Source organism: Anolis carolinensis, chromosome 1 (genome assembly GCF_035594765.1).
Source record: "Anolis carolinensis isolate JA03-04 chromosome 1, rAnoCar3.1.pri, whole genome shotgun sequence".
Lineage (NCBI taxonomy): Eukaryota > Metazoa > Chordata > Lepidosauria > Squamata > Dactyloidae > Anolis > Anolis carolinensis.
The window spans coordinates 80,280,911-80,306,039 of record NC_085841.1 but is presented as its reverse complement, the minus strand read 5'-3'; the positions used below and the strand labels follow the sequence as shown (position 1 = coordinate 80,306,039).

The 25,129-nt window shown below is 38.5% G+C and overlaps 1 protein-coding gene across 6 annotated transcripts in view; it reads left to right on the top strand.

Moving 5' to 3' along the window:
* Positions 1–25,129, top strand: part of phactr2 (phosphatase and actin regulator 2) — a 135,670-nt gene that overhangs the window by 93,403 nt on the left and 17,138 nt on the right. For 5 of the 6 annotated variants that reach the window (XM_062977807.1, XM_062977795.1, XM_062977801.1 and 2 more), the window contains 6 exons: positions 8,869–9,036; positions 11,898–11,978; positions 14,561–14,719; positions 17,629–17,874; positions 19,823–20,360; positions 24,406–24,596. In XM_062977807.1, coding sequence (XP_062833877.1) covers positions 8,869–9,036; positions 11,898–11,978; positions 14,561–14,719; positions 17,629–17,874; positions 19,823–20,360; positions 24,406–24,596 — 1,383 coding nt within the window. The remainder of the gene's footprint in view (positions 1–8,868; positions 9,037–11,897; positions 11,979–14,560; positions 14,720–17,628; positions 17,875–19,822; positions 20,361–24,405; positions 24,597–25,129) is intronic. The other variant, XM_062977816.1, reaches the window with a different exon arrangement.

The following is a 25,129-nucleotide window of genomic DNA, read 5'->3' as shown; positions in this document are numbered from 1 at the left end:
CCAGTGGCTTCATGATATGATCCCAAATCCTCTGTTTCCATATTTAGCTTCACAATAGCTGACAATTTGCATGTTCAGGAGCTCTATAAGACAAAAACATCTGCACATACAATATACATGGGGAAAGAAGATCACAACGGTGTTGGTGAATAGGATTGGTTCCACACATATGGGACTTGGATCCGAGCATTAACCAACCCTTATGTTGATTAATGAACATATTGCTATGGTTCATTGCCAGAAAACCTTTGGGATGAGAGGAGAGGAAATCCCATGGGCCTAGGCTCTATTCATAGTCCTACCACACCACCACGGGTGTGATGGAAAGGTGTCTGCCCCCTGAGTCAGACTAGAACTCCCCCCCCACACACACACACATATGGACATCCAAGTTCTAGAAGGGGATCCCATTAGTTACTAATGCCTAAGTGGCATGGGTAATCAATGTCCCAAAGCCATGACCCACACTAACTGCCCCTTCAAAATTGTGATAATAGAGAAAACAACGTATAGTAAAACAACTGAGATGCAAAGCATAAATATTGCATACTGAAGGAGGAATGCTGCAGAGTGCCCACTAGAGCAGCAGCAGCTCATATGCACTCCAGTTCAACCAGAGTGAAGTTAATGTCAGGTCCACTCCAGTCAGATCCATCAGCCAATTCGTTCAAATCATGTTTGTGTTCAGATATTCAGCAACATGATACTTCAGCCTATTCCTGCACAGACTGTATTGCGAACCATCCTAATCATAATGAGGGTGGGAGGCAAGTTTGAATTAGCAATCAGAGATGTACAAAATGATCTAGTGCAGTGGTTCTCAACCTGTGGGTCCCCAGATGTTTTGGCTTTCAACTCTCAGAAATCCTAACAGCTGGTAAAGTGGCTGGGATTTCTGGGAGTTGTAGGCCAAAACACCTGGGGGCCCACAGGTTGAGAACCACTGATATAGTGTGAAGAAATATGAAGACAGAGATTGTTGTCACTCTGATCTGAAATGAGTCTGTTTGTGGTTAAGATGATAATGGAGAAAGTAATCCCCCCCTTGCAAATATGGGCAATTTGGTGAAAATGAATAACAATCTTCCTGCCTATGTTTACTCACACACCCCAAGCCCTGCCTTACGTTCCAGAGTCTCAAAGTATAGTCCAAAAGGCAGCATGCCTATTTGTGCCAATTGCTGGGGAACTCTGTTGGAAGGATCTGTTTTCTGTGAACTTTCCATGGGCATTTTTTTAGCCACTGTGGGAATCTCTTCCTCTGAGTAGAGTGGCAAAGGTTAAGAATGTAGCCTAACCTGGGAGAACATAAAAGAAGGACTGACCCCCTCTACTTTCTTGGCATTCCTTTTAAGGAAGTGCCAAAGAGCCAACATTTCCCCACCCAGGCATTTTAAAAAGCAGAAACAGTGTCATAGCAGAGAGAGTAGAGGGTCTTCGTGTTTCTTTTAGGGTCTTCCCATTATAGATTAAGTTCTCACTTTTCACTACTGTAGTCAGAGATGCAGATAGTTCTTTTTATATTGATTAAAGTTAATATACTGTACTTACCTGGCTCATGGATGAGTTGACCCAGGTTTTGAGGAGGGGTCAGGTTTTTTTTTTACTATTTTAATATATATGCCTGTTTACTTTTTGTATGCTTTTATTGTTTTGTTCTTTAAAATTATGAGCTACTATGAGTTCCATGCGGGAGTGGAGCTTTGTCATAATAACAACAGCAGCAACAGCAACAAATCAACAGCAAAAATAATATATCTGAGATTGAAAGAAAGCCATCATAACACTTTGGCAGTTTCTGAAGCATGGAGAAAGTTGAGTGGGACTGAGATGAACTGACAGCTGGGATAGGGAGGAAAGGGTGGGGGGAGGGGGGTTGCATAGTTGTTTAGCTACAGCCCATTAAAATTATAAACCTAAATCATGTCTTTAAATCTCTATAATGTAAGCCTTTTTGTATAATCTTGATATTTGTGATTACAGTTTATGATGTCAATGCAAGAAGGATTATTGTGGCTGATTAGGTGGGGTTATAGTCCTTTGTTTTTTTTTCAGCCTTTTAAAATATAGCTGAACTTCTTTATGTTCTCCAGCATTTCACTGTAGTAATAATTTAGATTAAGCAAAGAAGTGAGATGGAAGACAATACTGAGTTTGCCTGCAGAGTAGTTTTCCTCTCTGTCACCTTTTCATTCTCCTTTTTTAGTGGAGAACTTGAAACATTAAATGAAACAGCTGTTTTCCATGAGTGAAATGTGATGCCTAATAAAAACGGTTTGTGACTGGTATATGCCCTATACCAAAGGAGCTATCAATGAATTTGACAATGTCTCTGTCAGGCCTGGGCAGGGAGTTCCAGAGTTGATGGGCAGCCACCAAGAAGGGAGGCCCGCTCTCTTGTTCCCACCAACCCAGCTTGAGATGGAGGTGGGACCAAGAGAAGGGCCTCTCCTGAAGATCTCAGGGCTTGGGCAGGTTCGTACAAGGGGATGCAGTTGGCCAAATAGGTTGAGACTGACTGGGTTTTCATGAATGCGTTAATGCTTGAGAGCCTTTTTTTGGTAGCCCATCTTATATAGAAATCAAAACAATCTCACTGGACTACCTTTTCCTGGCATTTTATGACCATTGCATTGCCTTCATTACATCTAATATTCCATCTGAATGCAGCTTTTTTGATGCATTCAGAATAACTGGAAGCATTTTGCCTGCAAAACTGGATATATTTTTGAGGATATTTAACAATATTTTTGACCTTGTGTAAACCATCCATTGACATGTCCTCTAAAAAATCTGTGAGCTGCAGCTTCTTAAATTCATTTCCAGCAATGGATCTGCAGTTGCTATTAAAGAGTGGGTTAGCAACAAGATTAAATGGAACAATCAATCTAAATAATGTGTTAAGCTGATTGAGAGTGGTGGGGAATCTCCATTTGGGACAATTAACACTGCAAGCAGAAATATTAAGGAATACAACAATGATTTAAATGTGTTTTGGGGAGGGTATTAATGCTTTGATATCCTGTGAAAAACTGGAAATAGTGGTTTGGGTTAGCATGAAGCACATCCATGCATGTATAATGCAGAGAGGTGTGGACAATTCTAGGATATCCTTTTTTTTTCTTTTTCTTTTTCTTTTTTTTTTCTTTTGGCCCTAAGCTCTCTCCTAGGGCCACATTAGATTGTCACTTCAAAAAAACCTAGGTGTTACAAGATGTTTACTTCTTGGGAGGAGAGCAATGGCCAACCTTAACAAAATAGTGAAGAGCAGAGACATCACACTGGCAACAAAGGTCCGCATAGTCAAAACAATGGTATACCCTGTAGTAACCTATGGATGCGAGAGCTGGACCATAAGGAAGGCTGAGTGAAGGAAGATAGATGCTTTTGAACTTTGGTGCTGGAGGAAAATCCTGAGAGTTCCTTGGACCACAAGAAGATCCAACCAGTTCATCCTCCAGGAAATAATGCCCGGCTGCTCACTGGAGGGAAGGATATTAGAGGCAAAGCTGAAGTATTTTGGGCACATCATGAGGAGACAGGAAAGCTTGGAAAAGATCACGATGCTGGGGAAAATGGAAGGAAAAAGGAAGAGAGGCCGACCAAGGGCAAGATGGATGGACGTATCCTTGAAGTGACTGGCTTGACCTTGAAGGAACTGGGGGCGGTGACGGCTGACAGGGAGCTCTGGCGTGGACTGGTCCATGAGGTCACGAAGAGTCGGAGACGACTAAACGACTGAGCAGCAGCAGTTACAAGATGCATTTTTAAAATGGTGTGAAATACCTTTTACCCCTTTAAATGGTGGGTTGCTATAATTGGAAGCTTCCATAAAAGACAATTTATTTCTACTTTGGCTGGATGGTTGGGAAGCTATCATCTCCCCAAATACTTTTTCCAAACTTACTATCTCTTATAACTGAAGAATTGTTCTGCTGTATGAGTCCAAAAAGCCATTTAATTCAGCACACTGATTCCTGTCCTCTGTTAATTTGTCTTCAGGCCACCATGTTCTTATAGCACTAAATTCCAACACATAATAATGTGCTCAATGAAGCACTTTATTTTTCTCTGTGCTATTGTCAATCAATTGCATTATGCAGTCCTCAAATTCTAATATTATGAGAGATAAGATGCCTTTGTCTCACCCAGAGTTGCGTTCTGTACTTTGCCACCTTGCCCGTGATTTGTTATATGAGAAGTTGCAGATTAATAGACTTCATTTGAACTTAAGTAAACTTATTTGCCTGTTGTCAGTGAGTGAAACGGAGTCATTGCTAGAGTGTTATGTGTTGTGAGAGTAGCAAGATATAAGGGAAAGGATAAATTGGCATTAACTCACAAGAAAACAAATGGAAAACAGGAGCAAAGTGTTCTGGTTTGGATAAGCTTTCAACTCCTGTAATGTGTGGAAAATGTTAGACCAGACTACTCTTCCAGGAGGTATCAGGCCTGGACAGAGTGACCTTCCCTCCAAACATATGTAACAGTTAAAACTTCCCTAAGCAAAACAGCTCTTCCTATAGTTATTGGTGCAGGCTGCTTCTGGTCAAAATCTTTCCTAGCACACAGATTACCATTCCTAGGCTGGCATCAAGTTCACTGGCAGACCACATGATGTGTCGTGGGCCAGGGGTCACATGAGTTAAACTAGTAGAAAGAGGCATTGACAGAAGTATCTTGCTTAATCATATGTGAAAACTGAGCTAGGTAGTTAATTTGATTTGTGCAAGAGTCTCTGTGTATCATTGTATTGAAAAGTCCACATTTGTCAACAAGAACCCAGTATATTATTTTTTGGAACAAGAGCATTTTTGTCGTTTTAGAGCTCAGTCCAGTGTTACACTTAAGATTTTCTCAACGTTTTGGGTACACATAGTAGACTATATTGGGAAGGGGGAATTATGTGTTTTCTGGGGGGGGGGTGTTCTGGGCTGTATGGTCATTTGCTAGCAGCATTTTCTCCTGACATTTTGCCAGCATCTGTAGCTGGCATCTTCAGAGAATCTGTGCTTCTTCTGTTTCCACTGAATTCCACTATTGGAGAGCTGCTGCTGAATCGTACCCTCAGCTTTCTTTTGTTTATATTATATTTTCCATTTTTAATAGTTGTTATCAATATTGGCTAGTATTCTCATTCCAGGAAGATATTTGTGAAGAACACTGTATGGTAATTATGAACATGCCTCTAAATATTTGTGTAGTGGGTTATCTGATTATGGTGCTTTTCAGGCCTAAGGAAATTCTCATTAATGGATGACAGCTTAGACAGTTTGTGAACTGACAAACTGTCCAAGCTGTCACCCATTAATGAGAATTTCCTAAGTCAAACTCTTCCACCACACTATGTGCCCAAACAGTTTCCTGGATACATAGAAAGAATACTGAGTAGGATCTGGGCATCTACAGAGTCATTCCAGCTTCCATTCCACTGCCCTTCGTACCATGCAAGAAGCATCTAATAGAGAAATCCTTATGCTACAATACATTTGTTTGTGATTAAGATGCTATAAGAGGCCTCTTGCTTTTACTGCAATAGCCTGACATGACTACAAAACTTCAATATAAAGTTGCATTCCATGGAAGGTCAGGATCATATGTAAAATTCTCCGTAAAACAAATCCCCTGAAGCAGTCAGGGCATATTTAACACAGAAAAATGTCTTGGCAGACAAGCAAGGTTGCCAGGTTTTACACAGACTGTTATGGGGGTGGACAGATATAGGAGCAAATTTGAAGATGGGGAGTAGTGGTGGTGGCTTAGAAGCACCAAGTATCAAATCCTTGTATACTTACTCCATTCTTTGAAGATACAACGCTAGGCAAATTAACTATGAGGCATTATATTGAACCTTTGGAAAAGGAAACATTGTCTCTTGGCAGACCTAAGCTTTTCATTGACATATTTCAGGGTTAGAAATAGTAATATTAAGGTATGTGTGTGTGGCTATATTTCTATCACAATTGTATGGAAGATCAGAGGCAATACTGTGCCCACTTTCTTAGCATTAAGGCATTAGCCAAGATTCAGTTCCAAGCACAGCTACCTACACTTTTAATCCGTTCTCTAGCAGGAGGCCTAATTAACATTTTGGAGCATTGGGAGCCCCATCTGGAAACTACTATTCAGCCCACCCACATTAATACCCAAGCTTTCCCCTTTCCTTTAATTAAAATGCTATCAGAACAGTTAGCTCACGAAAGAACTTCCTGAAGTTAGCAGTTGTACGGTGAAGTGAAGAAAAAGACTTGGAAGTCAGTTGTGTGAGCCATGACTGACACTTTTTTTTTACACTTTTAACTAACATTTACCAGTAGTTATTTTTTTTATAAAACAAAATAGGTGAGGGAAAATGTTTTGTTTTATGCTGACTGTATGTTTGCAAAGGTTAAAAACCTCTCTATTCTCAGACCACAGTGCTGCTTCTGTTTCCCTATGCTCTTTCTCTTTGATCCCACCTTATCCTTCTCATTGCTCTCCCTATCCCTCTACCCTAGTTGCTTAATATAGCGTTTCCCCCTCTGCTCACTCTTCACTTTCCCTCCCACAAAATGACTCTTTCTCCTTATCTCTCTGTGTATATGTTTGTGTGTGTGTGTGTGTGTGTGTGTGTGTGAACTGTTTGATGTATTTGGGGGGCTGCAAAGCCCTGGTGGGCCCTGGAGGGAGAGACATAGAGGCCCTGTTTAAAGAGTAGTATTTCAGATTTGCCTCCAGCTTTGTCTGTCCTGGTTAGGTAATGTCTAAAGAAAATACTTCCGATTATAGACAAATTTTAGTAAATTAAATTCATTTTAAAAACTACCGTATATTGCTCTATGATACACTGTATCGAGGCCCCTTTACTAACTTTGCCAAATTTTAGATGTTTGGGTTCCATAATAGTGAAAATGAATGTACACACAGATATGGACACATTTTCTATATTATTGTAGATTCTATTCTGTGAGAATTTTGTTCTAATGAACCTGATAGCAACAAACAGTTATAGGATATCCAATTGCTATGTATGATTATCGAAGCTGGACAATAAAAATGACTGAAAGGAAGAAAATTATTTGGAACATGGTGCTAGAGTTCTGTGTATACGATGGATTGTGGAAAAGACAAATATATGGGTCTCAGAGCAATCAAAGTAGTGAAGATGCTTAAACCGAGGATACTGAAGTTTGGATATGTCATGAGACTCACTGGAAAATATGAATAGGAAAAGAGAGAGATTGCACTACAGGTGGGTTGATTCAATCAAGGAAGTCATGGCTGACCTGAGTTTGCTGGATCCGAGGGGGGCAATTGATAGCAGGAGATTTTGGAGATGCAAAGCTTCTCAATCACACATTCAACTGCTGATTGGGTCCACTGACCATGCTTCCTTGAATCATCCCTGTTGGCAAATCAGATCTCCACTTTTGATCACTTAGTTGACATTCATTTCCATTTGGTACTTCTGGCTGAAGCAAGGAATGATAGTTTTTTGTTTTCTTCTTACTGTTGTATTGTTAGACAGGGTCCATGGACCAGGATCCATGTAAAACTAACTTGATGCACAAATGTACACACTAAGAGATACCTGTTAAGTAATCAAATGACAAGAAATTAAGTGATATGAATTCAAGCCCCAAAAAAGCATCCTTCTGTACTTACCAGGAGGTGCAAAAAAGCCCAAAACCAGCGTGTCTTTCCAAAGGCATGGGATTCCTCTCTCTCTCTCTCTCTCTCTCTCTCTATATATATATATATATATATATATATATATATATAGGGAGGGAAGAAGTAATAAAAATATAAAACTATACAATAACTATAAAAGTAATAAAAATATAAAACTATACAATAACATTATAAAACAACTTAGTTATATTAAATATAAAAATACAATATAAAATAAAGCAACTGACAAATACATATAGTTAAATATCCAAGTGGATAAAATAAAATTACCTAAAGCTCCAAAACCTTTGGAGAACAAAAATTGCAATAGTACAGACTTGTAGATGGAACTGGAGTGATGTGACTAACTAGTTTTGAGACTACTTGGTATATAAGAGGGGTGCTCAACAACTCAAGCGCAGTTCTGTTTGATAGATGAACCTACCCACATACTCTTTCTGCAGGTAGGAATTATACTGTATGTTTAATCTCTGTTTGTCACAACTTTGTAGTCAGTTTGCATGTGATCCTGATTTAGAAAGCAACTCTGCTGGAGGTGTGGGCAGGATCAGCAAATTGGTAGAGAGACTCTGGAAGTGCCAGCAGAAGGAACAGTGTTAGTTTGTCAAACACCCAAATGACAGGGATGTTCACCCTGTGGAATCCTGGACCTGTCATTCTTGGTGTTGGTTCATTGATCTTCAGCCAGATAAGTTGATGGCTGGATCTGCATCCATATTAGTGCCAACATTATGTACAGCTGTACTAATAAAGTTGTGAACTTATTTTCCCCAGTTATGTGTCTTGACTATTTTGCTGTTATGAGTGGAGTAACTTGCCCATTGGATCTATAATATGAAATGAATCCCCAATACTCCCCAGAAAGCATAATGAAAAAAATGGATTGCAGGTTTCATGAGCATTGGTCATTTTTCATCACAGTTAAAATGTGCTGTGATTAGATGAAGAAATATGCTAGGTCTTATTCTTAACAAAAATAAACAGACATTTTTGTAGCAAGCTAGTGGAATTGAATACTTGACTGTTTTAATGGAGTCTTGGTATTTTTACCAGGTCATTTTCAAAAAGCATTTGGGTGCACTAGTGCATCCTCCAGAATGTCTTGTATATACATCAACAGGCTCAAGAGTCTTGAATTAAAAACTGAGAGTGCTGGTTCACTAAAATAATTTACTGAGTTTCCTCTCATTTATGCAGTTGATGGGATTGACAAGGCATCAGTTGCAACCTCAGATGGGCCAACCCCAGGTTCTCGAACGCCTCCTTTCAAGAGGAAGGGCAAGCTTTCTACAATTGGCAAAATCTTCAAACCATGGAAATGGCGGAAAAAGAAGACAAGTGAAAAATTTATTGAAACATCAGCAGGTATGACTGTTAGCAATGATCAAGTTTTTCCTCCTGAAGACTGATCTGCTTAGTTGTTAGAATTATTGACCCAAACTAAAGAATAGTGCAGTTGCTGCTCTGCTATGTGTAAGTGATAATGTACGGAACAATTGCTTGGTGGCATCTTTTATAGAAACTAGTTGCCAATATGATTAAAAATGAAGTTATCATTGTGCAGCTGTTGTCCTAGTCATATACCATACAGGGGAAGAAAAAAACAATACAGATGATCCAAAATATTGGCAAGTATCCCAGCAGAGGATCTTCTACTCAGATTTGATTTCCTTATGGAGCTGCCAGCAGTGTCCCCTGTCAAATGTTGGGAGCAGGATTCAGAGATGTATATTCAGAGTGATGGAAGCAGTTCCATTGATGGAACTAGGAAAGTATGATTCCTCCTTGCCACACATGTGCTTTCAAATAGACTTTTGAAAGCTTTTGCCCTGTCCCTAATTTACAGTCTACTTTTTGAGGATAAAAGTAGAGAAATGCCTTAGAAAAGACAACAATAGGCAGAGGAAGATTGCTCAGAAACCCTGTGAATACAGGATAAAGAAACCATCAAAAGGTGTTTGAGCTGAGAAAATGTGTGAAATTCCATAATTATGTTAGTTGACCATGCATATTTGGCGGGGAGGGGGGGGAGTTTCCCTTCCTCTGAGATTTGGATTAAATATCATGATCAAAAATACTTTATACAGTATCTCTCCAGACAATATCTTAAGGCTATAATGTATTCTATCTTTTCCATGTATTTTTGTACTTGAAGATATTGTCTGTGGATTTCAATCTTATTTGCTGCTTAACATACTTGCACATCTTTTCTTGTGATATTTTCCTTGTTCTTTTTTTAGTGCCCAAGCCCTCAAGGTATGCAGCTTTAGCCAAACAACCTGCTACTTGCCCAAGAATTTCTAGAATTGTTCAAAGTATAGAAAATAAAGTTAGATGATTTATGATCTAGGTAGACAGGAAATACAAGAGTGGAGAAAATTTGTAGAAAATATTTATGTGTTAAGGTAAAGACAGTATCATCAGCTGTCAGGGTTCTCAGATTCTACCAATCATTCTGAGTCTCGCCTGGGTCAGTATCATCCCAAATAGGTAGACTGCCACCACATTTCTGAATGTCCTCCCAACCTGAGTTGGGGAAACCCAAACCTTCAGTAACACTGGGCAACTCTAAACACCAGTGGCCCAAACAGCAACCCATTGGCTGAGAGTCTTAGGCATAAAACCGGCAACGTGATTAAAATGGTGGATAAAATGGTTGTTGTTGTGTGCCTTCCAAGTTGTTTTTGATTTATAATGACCCTAAGGAAAACCTATCACAGGGTTTTCTTGGCAAGATTTGGTCAGAGGGGAGTTACTTTGGCCTTCCTCTGAGGTTGAAAGTGTGTGATTTCCTGAAGGTCATCCAGTGAGTTTCTGTGGCCAAGCAAGACTAGATTTCGTAGCAAGGGAAACTACCAACTAAACGAAGATCAATTTGCTTACACCAGATATGGAACCATAGGCTAGCTTTTCACAACCAGGAACCATCCTTGGGATTTTTATGAAACAAACATGCATGGGCACAGGGGAATTTTAACCTCTTTTGTCCTTAAAAATCAAGAGCTGTAAATGTTCTAAAAGGAAAGGGACTGTGGAATCAAGATGTAGCAAAACTATTATGATCTCATATAATGATTGACTTTCTTGTTACATATATGGCCTCTGTGGTTCATCATGTGAGGTTTTTGGATAATGTGTTCATCCTCTATAAATATTACACCTCCATCAGAGCTACTTTAGAAGTATCCCTTTTTGGAAATTCTTGGCTGCTGTTCTTCCATCATTCTGTAAAGAGAAATATGTTCATTTTTTAAAAATAAGACATCATATGGCATAGTTCTTGGAAACTACTGAATATGAGTATACAGAAGGTTATCTATTTCTAAGCCTGATGCATCATAGCATGACAAAAGTTTAGGAAAGTCCCTGTGTGTAGAAGTCAGAAAGTCTTGAGATGCTGAAGCACATGAGGGCAGTTTGAAGAAAGACGTTACTTACAGGTTGACAATCCAGCTTCCAGATATTTATGATAACATGTCCTAGTGCTGGAGCTTTCAGATTCCTAGGTAATAGCTTCTGTACCAAGTAATTTCCATATGTGTCAGGTAGTAAATTATGTAATCCATTGTTATTTCCAAAAACTATGCTGTCCATTATAAACCCTTTTTCTTTATGTCAGGCTAGGTAGAAATAATCTATTCCCATCTAATGTAAATACAGTAGCGTCTCACTTATCCAAGCCTCTGGATTATCCAAGCCATTTTTGTAGTCAATGTTTTCAATATATCGTAATATTTTGGTGCTAAATTCGTAAATACAGTAATTACAACATAACATTACTGCATATTGAACTACATTTTCTGTCAAATTTGTTGTATAACATGATGTTTTGGTGCTTAATTTGTAAAATCATAACCTAATTTGATATTTAATAGGCTTTTCCTTAATCCTTCCTTATTATCCAAGATATTCGCTTATCCAAGCTTCTGCCGGCCCATTTAGCTTGGATAAGTGAGACTCTACTGTATATACTATGCTATCTGACCAGAGAACATGTGATGATGACATTCTGAATTTATTTAATAAAATCTGTTTCTTTTGCAGGCATTTTTAAAAGAAAGTTGCATTTGTCAACGTAATATGAAGCAACATTATTGTTATATACACTGTTCCCATTCTCTTTAATTAATAAAGTATTGAAATACTAGTATTTCACTTCACAACTTCTATGATGATCTTACTCAAGAAAATGACTGACTTTTCTCTTTCATTTTTTTTCTTATAAGTGCTGGAAAGAAAAATATCAACAAGGCAGAGCAGAGAAGAGCTGATAAGGAGGGGTGTCCTGAAGGAAATAACGGAGCAAGGTACAGCAATTAATGTTCACAAGTTGCTGTTTTAATGATTCGTATTGTTTGTCTGCTGCTCTTTCCATTGTTTTAGCTTCACCAATTTGCCTGACTGTGCCAACAGTAGCACCCATTTTTGAACAGCTATCCCTTATGCCACCTACTTTGTGACAGTGGCCCAACATTTCCTGAAAACTCCAAATGTGCCCACCATCCCCAAAAGATGGTGGATAATATCATGGCAGTGTAACACGATGCACTCATACTTTGGTGTGACATAGAAAGGAAAAAAAGAAGAGGTAGAAGGAATCAAGCAGCAACCAATATAACTGGTTTTATATTAGCATAATCTAGCATGGAATTAAATTCACTTTCTCAGATGGAGGTAAACTTCCAGGTAAAGGCAGTCCCCAAATCACAAACATCCAAGTTATAAATGACTCATAGTTGCAAACGGGGGTTCGCCAACAGAGAGTGAGAGAAATCTACTCCTAGGAGGGGAAATTCACTCCTGAAAGAGTTGTTGTGGGGATAACGTATGTGTATGTATATATGTGTGTGTGTGATATATAGATATAGGGATATATATATATATATATGGCTGGAGTTACACTTAAAAATGTACCAAACCTGATTTACAAACAAATTCAACTACAGAACATATCTTGTTTGTAACTTGGGGACTGCATGTACATAGCAGTGGCATAGTGTGATCAGAGGGTAATATGATGCTAGAAAGATGTGTATGTGTATGAGATGATGCATCTGGGAGTGCCTTTATTAATCTAAAATGTAGTTTCTGTCATTGCTTATGATTTGAGAAAGTGCATTGAAGAACAGCATGTACTCTTGAATTGTTTTTCTCACAGACTTCTCTGAAGTACATTTCTTGAAGCTTGCTGGATTGCTTGACTGGTTCTTTTTTTTTTGTCAATGATCCAGGGACCCAAGGGTATGGTGAAATTTCCCTTTAATTTTGGCTAAAGTTTATGTCTGGTTAAAAATGGGAGGTGCACTGTGGATCAAGGCATAGAAGTGCACCACTCTAAGATCACATGTTGAAGAGCTAAACATTAGAAACAACTGTTTAAGTGAACTATGTGTATAGTTATGTGAAGCACTGGAAATGTAGGACACTGGAAATGTAGGATTGTCTGCATCTCTACTTTCATACCTATACTTATACATATGCATGCTGTTAGCCATTTCCACAGTTCAGAAAAGATAGACGCTCTAATGGACAGTTGTTCGTTCAACAGTGTTTGATCCCCTTCTGCAAACCAATATAAGCCCCAATTCAGCTCCCAGGCAGATCTTGTTTGAAGTGATTACACATCTTGCTGTTTTCCCAAGTAGTCTCATAGGTTAGTAGTTGGGCATTGTGCTGTTGGGTCTGAGGCCCCCATCTGACTCACAGTCCCCTCTGCTCCTGTAATTGGAGATGATAAAGAGATCTCCAGAGGCTGGCCAGAGGAAGACTTCCAGGGACAATGTCTGAAAAGACTGGCTTAAACTGTTTATCAGAATTGCTGGTAGTATGAGAACCAGTTGGGTGGGAGATCCTGCGCCTCCTCCTGAATTAGCCTCATCTGATCCTATCTCTAGAGCCCCGGTGGCGAAGTGTGTTAAAGCACTGAGCTGCTGAACTTGCAGCAGACCGAAAGGTCACAGGTTCAAATCCTGGGAACTGAGTGAGCGCCCGCTGTTAGCTCCAGCTTCTGCCAACCTAGCAGTTAGAAAATATGCCAATGTGAGTAGATCAATAGGTACCGCTCTGGTGGGAAGGTAATGGCGCTCCATGCAGTCATGCCGGCCACATGACCTTGGAGGTGTCTACGGACAACGCCGGCTCTTTGGCTTAGAAATGGAGATGAGCACCAACCCCCAGAGTCGGTCACGACTGGACTTAACGTCAGGGGAAACCTTTACCTTTTTTAATCCTATCTCTAAGAGCCAGCAGGGTGAAGAGGTTTGTGTTTTGGACTAGGAGACTGGAATCCCACCAGATTATCTTGGACAAACCACAGCCACTCAGTCTCAGAGAGGCAAACCCCTTCTGAATAAATACTGCCAAATAAACCCCTTATAAACAAATTCTGCAAAGAAAAAATAGTATAACCTTAGGGTTGTCATAAGTCAGAAATGACTTGATGACACACAACAACAACAAATCTCTCTCTATGGATCTCTTGAACACCTTACATGGGTATAATATTTTGTAAATAATGGTTACAGGCACATGTTTTGTGCATTTTGCTTAGTGTGTTAATTTCTAGACATCTCTCCTAAGGAAACAGGACTATTTTTTCAAGCAGACAATAACAATCCATCCTTTGCCTGTCATCCTCCCCCCCCCCTTCCCAGGCTTAGTTCATTTTCCAAATTTATTGTCATTTTTTGTGTTTTAGAGTTATTTGTCTTGAGCAATTATTTGTCAGGTAACAAAGTTATTTGTCAGGTAATGTGCAGAAGCAAAATATTTTTTTCAAATGTTGTGAATCATGTGATTAATTTCTCAGAAAGCATTTATTTTAAAAAGTGGGAAATCTGGATATCTCTCAATTCCATTGTCAAAGTTAGTCAATGGCTTGCTTTTTCAGATGGAGATGTAACAGTAAATTATGAGACCTCTAATGGCCACACTATAGCAATTGCTGAAGAAGCTATACAAGAAGAAAATGTCATAAAGACTACAGAAGATAAAAGCTCCAAATCTGGAAAAGTATCAGCTCCAGACGAAAGAAAAGAGGGTAAAAAAGGTAATTTAAATGCAATCAATTTGGATGTATTTCTTATTTACTACTGTGACTTCATTATCTAACATGAAATAACCCTTAAAAAGGCCCCAAAAATTGTTTATGGAATATGGATAGTGAGTTTTGCTCTCTCTGAAAGAGACCTTTTATTATAGCAAATAGAACTATGCATGTTTGTAGGAGATAGCCTTCTTTGGAAGCTTCCCTTTCCCATAATACTACAGATGTGATCATCAGGTGATGCTGAATGATGGGAGATTTAGGAGAGATAAAAGAAAGTATTTTACAGATCATAATTATGGAATTCATTATCATAAACCATAATGACCAGAAACTAGAAAGATTAGAAAAATGAATAACCCTGTTAGTATAAACTACCAGTATATCCTAATGTTGAAGTTGACCTCATATATACGTCATATGCAGGTTTTGGTGAATAATTATAGATTTTGATATGACCCATATTAAGTCAAGGTTCATTCCATGAAGAGCATCTTCCCCATGAAAAGGAGAAAATGCCAGCACTGCTGCTACTTTCCCATCCAGGCCTTCAAAAAAAAAAAAAGCCAGAAGTGGCACCATGCCAGAAAGAGTAGAAGGGTTTGGTGCTTCTTTCAGCTTCGCCCAGTATGGATTAAGCTCTTTACCTTTTGCCACTCAGTTCATAGAAGGCTATGCTTCTTTTTGATAAAGTCTAATGCTTATAGTGACCTATCAATAAGTCAACCCAGGATTTGGGGGTTGATTTTTAAAATTTGTACACTCATATCTGAATATATATAGTAGTCATCTTGGCTATATATTACCTCTAATATCTGGCATTCTTCTCAAAACCAATTCTGGAGCACATGAGGAAGAGGGCGCTATTGCACTCATGCCTGCTTATGGGCTTTCTGAAGGCATTTGGTTTGTCACTCTGAGACCAGAATGCTGGACATGCTATATATTTTGTGATATAAAGAGGGTATTCTTTTAAGACGATACTAAGGAATTAAAATTTACCATAAAACTAGGGCTGCCTGTAGCTATGTCTCAATAATTATGTTATATCTCAAGTAGACATGAAGGTAGATGCCAGTAACACTGTCTGGTATTTCTTATCTAATATAGGCAATCTTTTCTTATGTAGGAGTGATTCTGAATAATTCAGAAAATGATTTTAACTATGGTAATGAACTATTGAATGATACTCTGCTAGGCTGTCTTTTAAATTGTTATAATCTGATGTTTGTGAATTGTTTAATTTTAACTTCATGTTGTCTAATGTTTGGTGTTGTAATTTAATTTTCATGATTTTCTGTTTAAATGTTATGGTTATTGTCTTTGTTCATTGGAAACTGCCCTGAGTCCTCACGGGGAGATAGGGCGGCATATAAATACAGCTTATTATTATTATTATTATTATTATTATTATTATTATTATTATTATTATTATATTATGTCACAGCAAACAAGATAGATATGCTGGATTTCGTATCACAAAATCACAAGTTGAACACTTCCCAAGTGTCTAGGACAGTGTGATGTATTTTCGGATGATGCGCGCAGATCCCAGCAGGGTGGCCTTTTGCAGTTGGCAGATTGTAATTTTGTCAATGTCTATTGTTTCCAAATGCCGGCTGAGATCTTTTGGCACGGCACCCAGTGTGCCCATCACCACCGGGACCACCTGCACTGGTTTCTGCCAGAGTCTTTGAAGTTCAATCTTGAGGTCCTGATAGCGGCTGAGTTCTTCCTGTTGTTTTTCGTCAATGCGACTGTCACCTGGGATGGCAACATCAATGATCCAAACCTTTTTTTATTTTATTTTATATTATTATTATTATTATTATTATTATTATTATTATTATTATTATTGGTATTAGACCTAGGCAGATTGGCAAGCAGAGTGCTAAATGAGTTAAGAGGAAAAACATCCCAACTGAATAACTGTAAAAGCAAAACCCTTCTATAGCTTGCTGTATTACAAATGTTTTCTTTGTGGCAACCAACCAACAGACACATTTCAAAGGAAGTTCTTCTCTTCTGCTAGGATAATAAGAATGTGTTGACAGGTTTTCTTCTGCTTGTATTTTGGACAAACGATTCGTGAGTGCACACTGGATAACAAATCATGCCCTGGATCTTTTATTTATAAATCTCATATGTTACATATAACAACTTGTTCACTCTAAAAACACAAAACCAGGCCAACAAAACAGCAACAACAACCACTCCTGTGGATGTCAAGCAATTTTCTGAGAACAAATTACTGTTCTTCTCTTCATGCAAATAAATTGAATTTGACTAGAAAAGCCAAACGTTGTTGTCTCACCCTTATACTTTATTAGGTGATGGGGAAAATGATGCTGACTCAGAACTGGTAAAGAATAATTAATGTAGACTGTAACTAACCTAAAAGGAATTACAGGAAATTTTTCTTAATAGTTAAGATATAACAAAATGGGCATCTTGTGTGTCACCTCTTGTAATTAAATATGTTGCACATGTGGTGTAATGTCTTTAATTGTATTTAACACACTCTTAGTTTTTACATACTAATTGCTTTTGATAAGAACACTGTTTAACACTTGAGAATTGGAGATATGACAAGATGGTAAAATTAGAGGCCATTCAGTAGGATTGCTGTAAAATAGCATAACTTGATGGTGGACTCTATCGACTGTCATTGAGTAGATAACTATTTTACAATGTAATTCCTTCTGATTACACATTTCAAGGGCCCATCAATCTGGGAGATAAACAGGCCTGGATAATTTGATGGTAATTTTTTTCTTTTGTTTGAATAAAAATGGAAATAATCCTGATTCTCAAGAGATAGAGCAGCACTAAGTGTATTCATGTATGTGTCTGTCTGATTACCCATTGTTGTCTGTTTGTTAGTTCCTTTGTGTTCGCTTTCTTATTCATAGAGAAAACTAAAGGTCCTGAAATATCGGCACCTCGTGCTGCTCCTCCTCCACCTCCACCACCACCTCCTCCTAAATCTAAGCCTAAAGCTAAAAAAGCAACCATACCTCCAAAAACTGCTACTGCTGCTACTACCAGCCATAAGACTAATGAAGTGCCACATGCTAAAAAAAGAGGCAAAACTCCTGCTAAGCAGGCTTCTGCCCCTCCTTCCAAACCAACAAGTCGTAGTGTAAATCGAGAAGCTGGTGAGTACACTGGTTAGTCCACAGTGCATGCTGTTCATATCAGCATTGGGTTCATAGCTGTGAATGTGTTGTTTTGCTTGCGCAAAAGTCAGATACACCAATTACTGTGTATCTGTAGTCAATTACTAATTCTTCACTCTAATGTGTTCTAACTATCTCTACTAAAAATATTAATGTTTAATGAGTGTCATCTATGTTTCTCAATGCATCTTGACCTGTGGGCCACAGTAATAACAGTTACTGCTGAATTTGTGTGGAGGGCAACATTTCCCAGTTTGTTTGCCTAAAGCATTTCTCACAAAAGTGGAAAAACTGGGAATAAAAAACCCTGGTTTTTACTTGAGAAAACATCTCTTTAAGCATCTCTAGATCCTCTAGCACAACTCTATGGTCAATTCCTGCAGGACATGGTCAACTTCTGTAGGACGTTGACTACAGAATCACACTGGAAGACCTTCAAATGCCTAGAAAAGTGTTCTCTCTGGGAATCTCTCAGTCCTCTATGGCAGAAATTGTCCATAAAATGACAGCAAAGAACCTAGAGGTTCTTAGAGAGAACACATTAATCAAATCTATGAAAAATCAGATCACAAAAGTAAAACCCACGAAGGTAGAGGACCAGTTTTACATATGATAATATTGTAGCTATTTTATTTTCCCCTGCCTTCACAACCTATTTTAGGTACATTAGTTCTACAGCTTATTTTATGATTGTTCAACCTTTTTTTTTAGGAAATATATATATTTGCTATGATAATGTGCATCTTTCCACCCAGTCAACAAATCCCTTTGAAAACATAACAAGAAAAGCAAGAAATGTATTTGGAAATATAAAACAAAGACAGGGGATTTGGCTGAACAGTTGCATACCATATTCACAAACTAGCAAAATACAGTTCATGAATATTAAAATGTCAAATACCCTTTTTCCAAATTGGATATAATTATATAATTGGATATAATTATCCAATTTGGAGAAAAGGCATTTGGCATTTTAACAGGTCTTCAATATGATTTGACATTTTTATACTATAAATGGAAACAATGTGAGCTAAAACACAATGAAAGCTGGATTCTCTTTGCTTACTTTCTTATTTCCAATCCACCACCTGCCAGATGTTTCATAGTCACACTTTGGGAAATATTTTGGCAATAAGGAAAGTGAGAAACCTGCTTTTTGGTTTTTTTTTGGGTTTGTTTTTTTTGTTAAGTGCCCCCAAGTCCCAGTTTTCATTCAAGGGCTCAAGAACAGAATATGATAATTTTTGGAAAGCTAGTCTGCATTTTGTCTCAATAGTAGCTGCTCAAAATATTTAAGTGGTTCGTGGTCCCAGGACTTTCTGCATCAGACGATTTTCCTAGTTTGGATATCTTACGATACTTTTTAAAATGATGAAACATTTTATGTAGAAATTGAGGGCTTAAAATTTTAATAGAAGAGTATATAAATGGTGAAAAATCCCTGATCTTTGCTTGTCTCTTCCTTGTGTCCAGTCTGAGCTGATGCACACTCAGTTCTTTAATTATGGGTAAGCCACTATGGGTAAATAGTGAATCCAAGCACAATTTCCTCTTACAGCCTTAATCATGGCTAAGTATCATATCAGTACCAGTGTTAGCCATGGATCTTATTAACCTCTTAAGTTGTGTGTGTGAGCCTGGCTCTTGCTTCAAATACTAGTTAATCAGAAACCTGTGTATTCTTAACTACAGCTATCATCAGTACCAATATACTGCTTAAGGCTAGGAGAAGTGGTCAGAGGAAATTTATCCAAGAACAAGGAGGGAGTGCATACATAGCAGCTACTGGGTTGTAGTTTACCATTTAACCTTATGTGTTAAAGAAAATATGTGTATACACACAAAGAGGTGATACAAATACTACCTCCCCAGTCTAGTGTCTTAGAACTGATTCTGTAATAATGAAATGTATGTTCTCTCATTTCAGCTAGTTCCTCTAATCCAAAAAAAGTGCATGCTTCAAAGTCATCATCTCCTTCATCCACATCGTCCCGCCCTAAGACCTCCAAGGAGCCAGTGTCAAGCAAAATAAGCACAGGGACACCTAGAGACAAGAAGAAGCATGGAAAACAGGTGACCATGCGAACACCTGCAGATGAGGACATTTCTTTAGCCTCAAACATGAAAGCAGGCAATTCAGAAGCAAAGATGGAAGACTCTAAGCCAGGAGAGCCTCGCTGTGTTGTTCCTGAAGCTGGAGACACAACGCAACAGAACACAGCTGTTGTTCCTCCCCCTCCTCGGTCTATTCCACCTCCTCTTCCTCCATCCATCCCATCTCTCTCTTCAGGCTCTCGGCCCACTACTTTCTCGGATGCACAAGATGTGCCAGTTAGCACTGAAACAGGCCCGTCTGTTCCTGGCATGGATTCTAATGATCTCCATACCAAAACTGAAGCAGACAGTGAAAGCTCTCCAAACAGTACTGTCTTAGACAATAACCCAGAGGGAGAAGACAGAAGATGGTAAGACATCATGCTTTTCATTAATTATAATAATTTGTGTGCAAATCCATTAAGCTTTGGGAAGATATTTTGGTGTAAGACTTGAACTTGTCTTTAGAAACCTAGAAGAGTTTTTGCTTCATTAATAATTTGAATTAATTGTTTATTACTGCAACTCATAATGGGTGCGGAAAATATTGGTGCATGAGGTATTGAGAGAGGGAGCATGCAAAAACACTAATCGAAGTGCAATTCAAGTTTGATAGACAGAATTGTTATCTGAAAATCTGCTAGTGGGGCTTCAAAGTAACACTTGAAGATATTATTCCTATGGTTTACTCCGGGTTGTTTTGTTGTTGTTGTTATAGTTTGCTCAGAGTGGAGGTGGAGTGGTAAAAACATTAAAAAGTGGATAGTTCTTTTAAAAAGATAGTTGTCAAAGACTATAGAGCATAATAATGATCACAACATTTTCTAAACAAAGCATGTGCTAAATCGAAGGACAGTGGGCAACATTTTCAGTAGATTGGCAGAAACAACCTGCATGCATGCCTGAAGGTGAGATCACCATGAGGTTGCTGTGTGTTTGGCATCATGAAGGCAACTGAAGTCACTCTCTATTAGGATGAAAAAATAAAAGTAAATAACCTTCCTAACAATTCTGCAGGATGGAGGGTGTCAACATAGACTGGCAAGAATGTATTTTCTGACACTTGCTTTGCTGACATTCACGTTGAGAAGGAGATATCCTTATTAGTTATGTTGCTGTCTTAGTGGCCTTTTAGCAACAACTATGCTTTATCTGCTTTACTTTGGCATGATGTTAGCATCCTGTATTTTGCCTTTGTGACATGAAAGAACGAAGTATCCCTTTCGAAAAGAATTCAGTTCTACTATGATTTATATTACTTTGATGCTCTTTGTTTATGTGCATTGAATGAAGACGTAAATACATTTAGTTCCTCTGTACATAATACTGATATTGTACATTCAAAATTAAGTACATAACTCAATTGTTGGCAACATGTCATTTGGAAAACATCAAAGTTCCACCCCCCCCCCCCTGAAAAAGGTACACATTGGCACACTAGCGGGCTGGATGTAATCCAAGAGCATTTGTGCTGCCTTTCTGTGGTGTAGATCAGTTTTCTTAAAAAGCATTTCTCATTCTCTCATCTTGGATAGATAAGTTCAGTATTCCACTGTTATACTCAAAGTGTCTTCTAATTTTTTGGATTTTTGATTTGAACATATTTCTGAAGAAACACTTCAATAATAACTGGCAGCATGAAATGATCAAATATTGTGGGTGATGCTAGAAACTAAGAACTATATTAATTTATAAGCAACAGAACTATACCAGAGAATATGGAGGTATTTATGGTAGAAAGATATTTACAGATCAGAGGTTCAAACACTTCCTTTCCTATTCATGTACAATAATTCCTTCACTGATTTTTTTAGGTGGCAAGAAACTATAGTTTTCTATGGTGTCCAAAGCAAAATTGAAATATTGGTAATCAGGCCACACTTAATTTCACCAATGGTATCATTAGTTCTAATGGCAGAAGATGCAAACAATTACTTTGATTGTGTGTTCCAGTATAACAGGGAGTTGGACTGGATGGTCCTTAGGGTCTCATCCAACTCTGATTTTGTGGTTCTAATAACAAAAAATGATGGAAAAAGGCCTAGGATCAAGATCTTCCATAGCAATACTAGTGCTAACAACAAGCATAACAATATGCCTCCCCAACAGAGACATGCACGCCTTGTTTCTTTTTAATATTTAGAGGGTTGCATCATATAGCCACACCATGAATCAAAACACTAAGGCTCCAGGTTTACTCCCCATCAGTACAGAACCATAGCATTGGAAGAGGCCCAAGGTTCATCCAGTCCAACCTCTGCTAGTCTGGGTATCTACAGCTTATGCATCTTTGGCAAGTGGCATCCTTCATTTCTCCAGAATGCCTCCAAGTCACACATTAGCCCACAGGCACTTTGTAGAAACAAACATGTTAGATGTCTTTGCCTATAGTTTGCTCTGGCAGGTGTTTGGCTGTCTGTTGCTTCTAAAGATGAAGTACAAAGAAAAAAGGACTCTGTCTGACTCCTCCTGAAGCCTGGGAAAGTTGTGGAGTGTTGAGGGAAAAAGTAGTAGAGCAGGAAACTGCCAGGAAAGGAGAGAAAATGATGCCACAGAGAAGCCCAGGAAAGCGGCTTGTTCAAAGCCCTCTTAAAGCTGACTGTATTCAGATTGGAAACCAGATTCAGACGCAAGGGTTGCCTTCTGGGTACCCGAGGATAGACACATTGTTGTTCAGCATTTCTAGTACACCGAGGAACTTTCTGCTTATGTATTGCTAAGAGGTCTAGAAAATTGCATTTTAATTTTATGTAAAAATTGAGGGCTTAATTTTTTTTATACATGGTTTATTTAGTAGTGGAACTGTGTGCAGTTGAGATCTTAAAATATTAACATTCCTGTCTACACATCTCGTAGAGTCAGCAGATGGAGACATGCTGTTCTGGACTATTTCTGTGAAGCTCTGCTACTTGGGGAAACATTCTTTTTCTTCATAAATAAATGCCAATCAGAGTATAGCCAAGAACAGACAATCTGGTGTCCTCCAGATGTTTTGAACTACAGCTTCCATGATCATGGCCAGGCCTCAGGTGTTCCAGTTGCCTACTTTCAGTTTGCCACCCTGATCTAGGCTCCTGATACATTGTCTAAATTCCTGTATTTATACCTCTCCTTTATACAAAATCTCCTGTTGTCAGTTTTCTTATGTAATATTTTGCCAGAATCTGCTAGCTTGGCACAGTACCTAATATTTGTATGGGTTCTCTTTACGCAAAGAGAAGTCAAGGGTGGGGGTTCATGGGTGGGAATGGGGAGGTGGTGGGACTGGGGAAAAATACTTGTACAGTATTTTGTTTGTGGAATATAAAAGATTGTATTTTCTCTCTCCCTCCCTCCCTCTCCCTCTCCCCCCCCCTCTCTCTCTCTCTGTGTGTGTGTATTCCACAATAAGCAATGTTTAAAAAAATAAAAAAGAGTCTAAAACTGTCCAAAAGTTGCAAGAGAAAGTTGTGCTGTAAGTTGTTACTACATAAATGGAAATTAAATGATGTTATTTGTAAATGTGGATTTTGATGCTGTATTTGTACATATGTTGGGAAGATTCAGGGTAATATGTATTCTACCACTTCCATTTTAAGCTAACTAAACCTTTTTTTTCCAGAAGCATATTCACATCATGTGTGAATAGACTTCTGGCTCATTATATAGATTGCTTTTCAAGCATATTGATTAAAACTTTTTCCAAATTCATCTGCCCCTGACCCAAAAACAGAAGCCAATTCAAATTCATGTCATTACAATAAAAATAGTAGAGCTTTACTGTGAGGTTTCTAGCACACAGAATTATGGAAGATAGGAAAGAAGAGTCTTAACTCAGAACCAGTATAAACAATTGTCAGCTCCTTGTCATTGGCACAAAAGGAACTGATGTATTGTTATTACTGGACTGTCTATGCTTCCTCCCAGATACTGTTTTGACTTACAGCCCTCCTATAAAAATGTGAAAGTCTTATTTATTGTGGTATTGCATTTCTTTTTGGCATTAATTGCCATCTCAATCCTCAGTGTACTTGATCTCTAATATAAGGCTGACTAAGAAAGTGTAGGAAAGAAAGCTTATCTATTCAGATTACATGTTATTAAGTAATTACAATGCTGTAAGCCCAATTTAATTATATCATAATGTTGTTCAAAATATCGGGGTTTGCCTGGCATACGAAACACTGATTGCTGTGATTACTTATTGGTATAAATCATGATCCATAGTTTTATTGGTCCACAGTACATTCATTGTTGAAATATTAGGCTTCACTCTGATTGGTACAAATTATGATCCACCATTTTAATGGTATAACGTGTGTGGTAGAAAAAGTAATAAAGCCCTCCATTGGGTAGTTTATTCCATATAAAGAAGCTCCAGTGTTTGTGCTAATACTACAATTTTGTTTTGCTTTTGTTTTCTTGGTGTGTGTACAGTTCTGTTACCAAAGAAGACCAAGAAAAAGAAAATCCTAATCAAGCAAGTCCAGAGCCAACAGATGAGTCGTCTGAAGCCCTGAACACTCCTGAAAGTGAAAGCAGCAAAGAGAATCACACCAGTGACTCAGACTCAGACGGGCCTATACTCTACACAGATGATGAAGATGAAGATGGTGAACATAATGAAAGTAATAATAATTTTTTAATAATAATTTATTTCTTATATGCTGCCTCCATCTCCCCGAGGGGACTCGGGGCGGCTCACATGGGGACAAAGCCATAAAAACAACAGTTGACATATACATAAAATAGTACAAGTTACAACATTAAAATATTTAGCAAAAGCCAAACAATTTTATAAACTTTAAATAACCATATATCAAAGGCAAGGGAGTGGGGCTGTTTAGGATTACATGGGAGGGGAAGACTTCTGCAACATGAATAATCGAACCAGAGTGGGGTTAAGTGCTAGGGGCCGGCTGGGCAAATTGGACTGTATGGACAAAGTGCAGCTAATTATTCGAAAGCGCATTGAAAAAGCCACATTTTCAAGCTCTTTCAAAATATGGTTAGGGTGGGTGCTAGTCTGATCTCCCTGGGGAGGGAATTCCAGAGCTGGGGGGCCACTGCCGAGAAGGCCCTCTCCCTCGTCCCCACCAACTGTGTTTCAGATGGTGGCAGGAGCGAAAGGAGGGCCTCCCCGAAAGATCTAAAAGCCCGC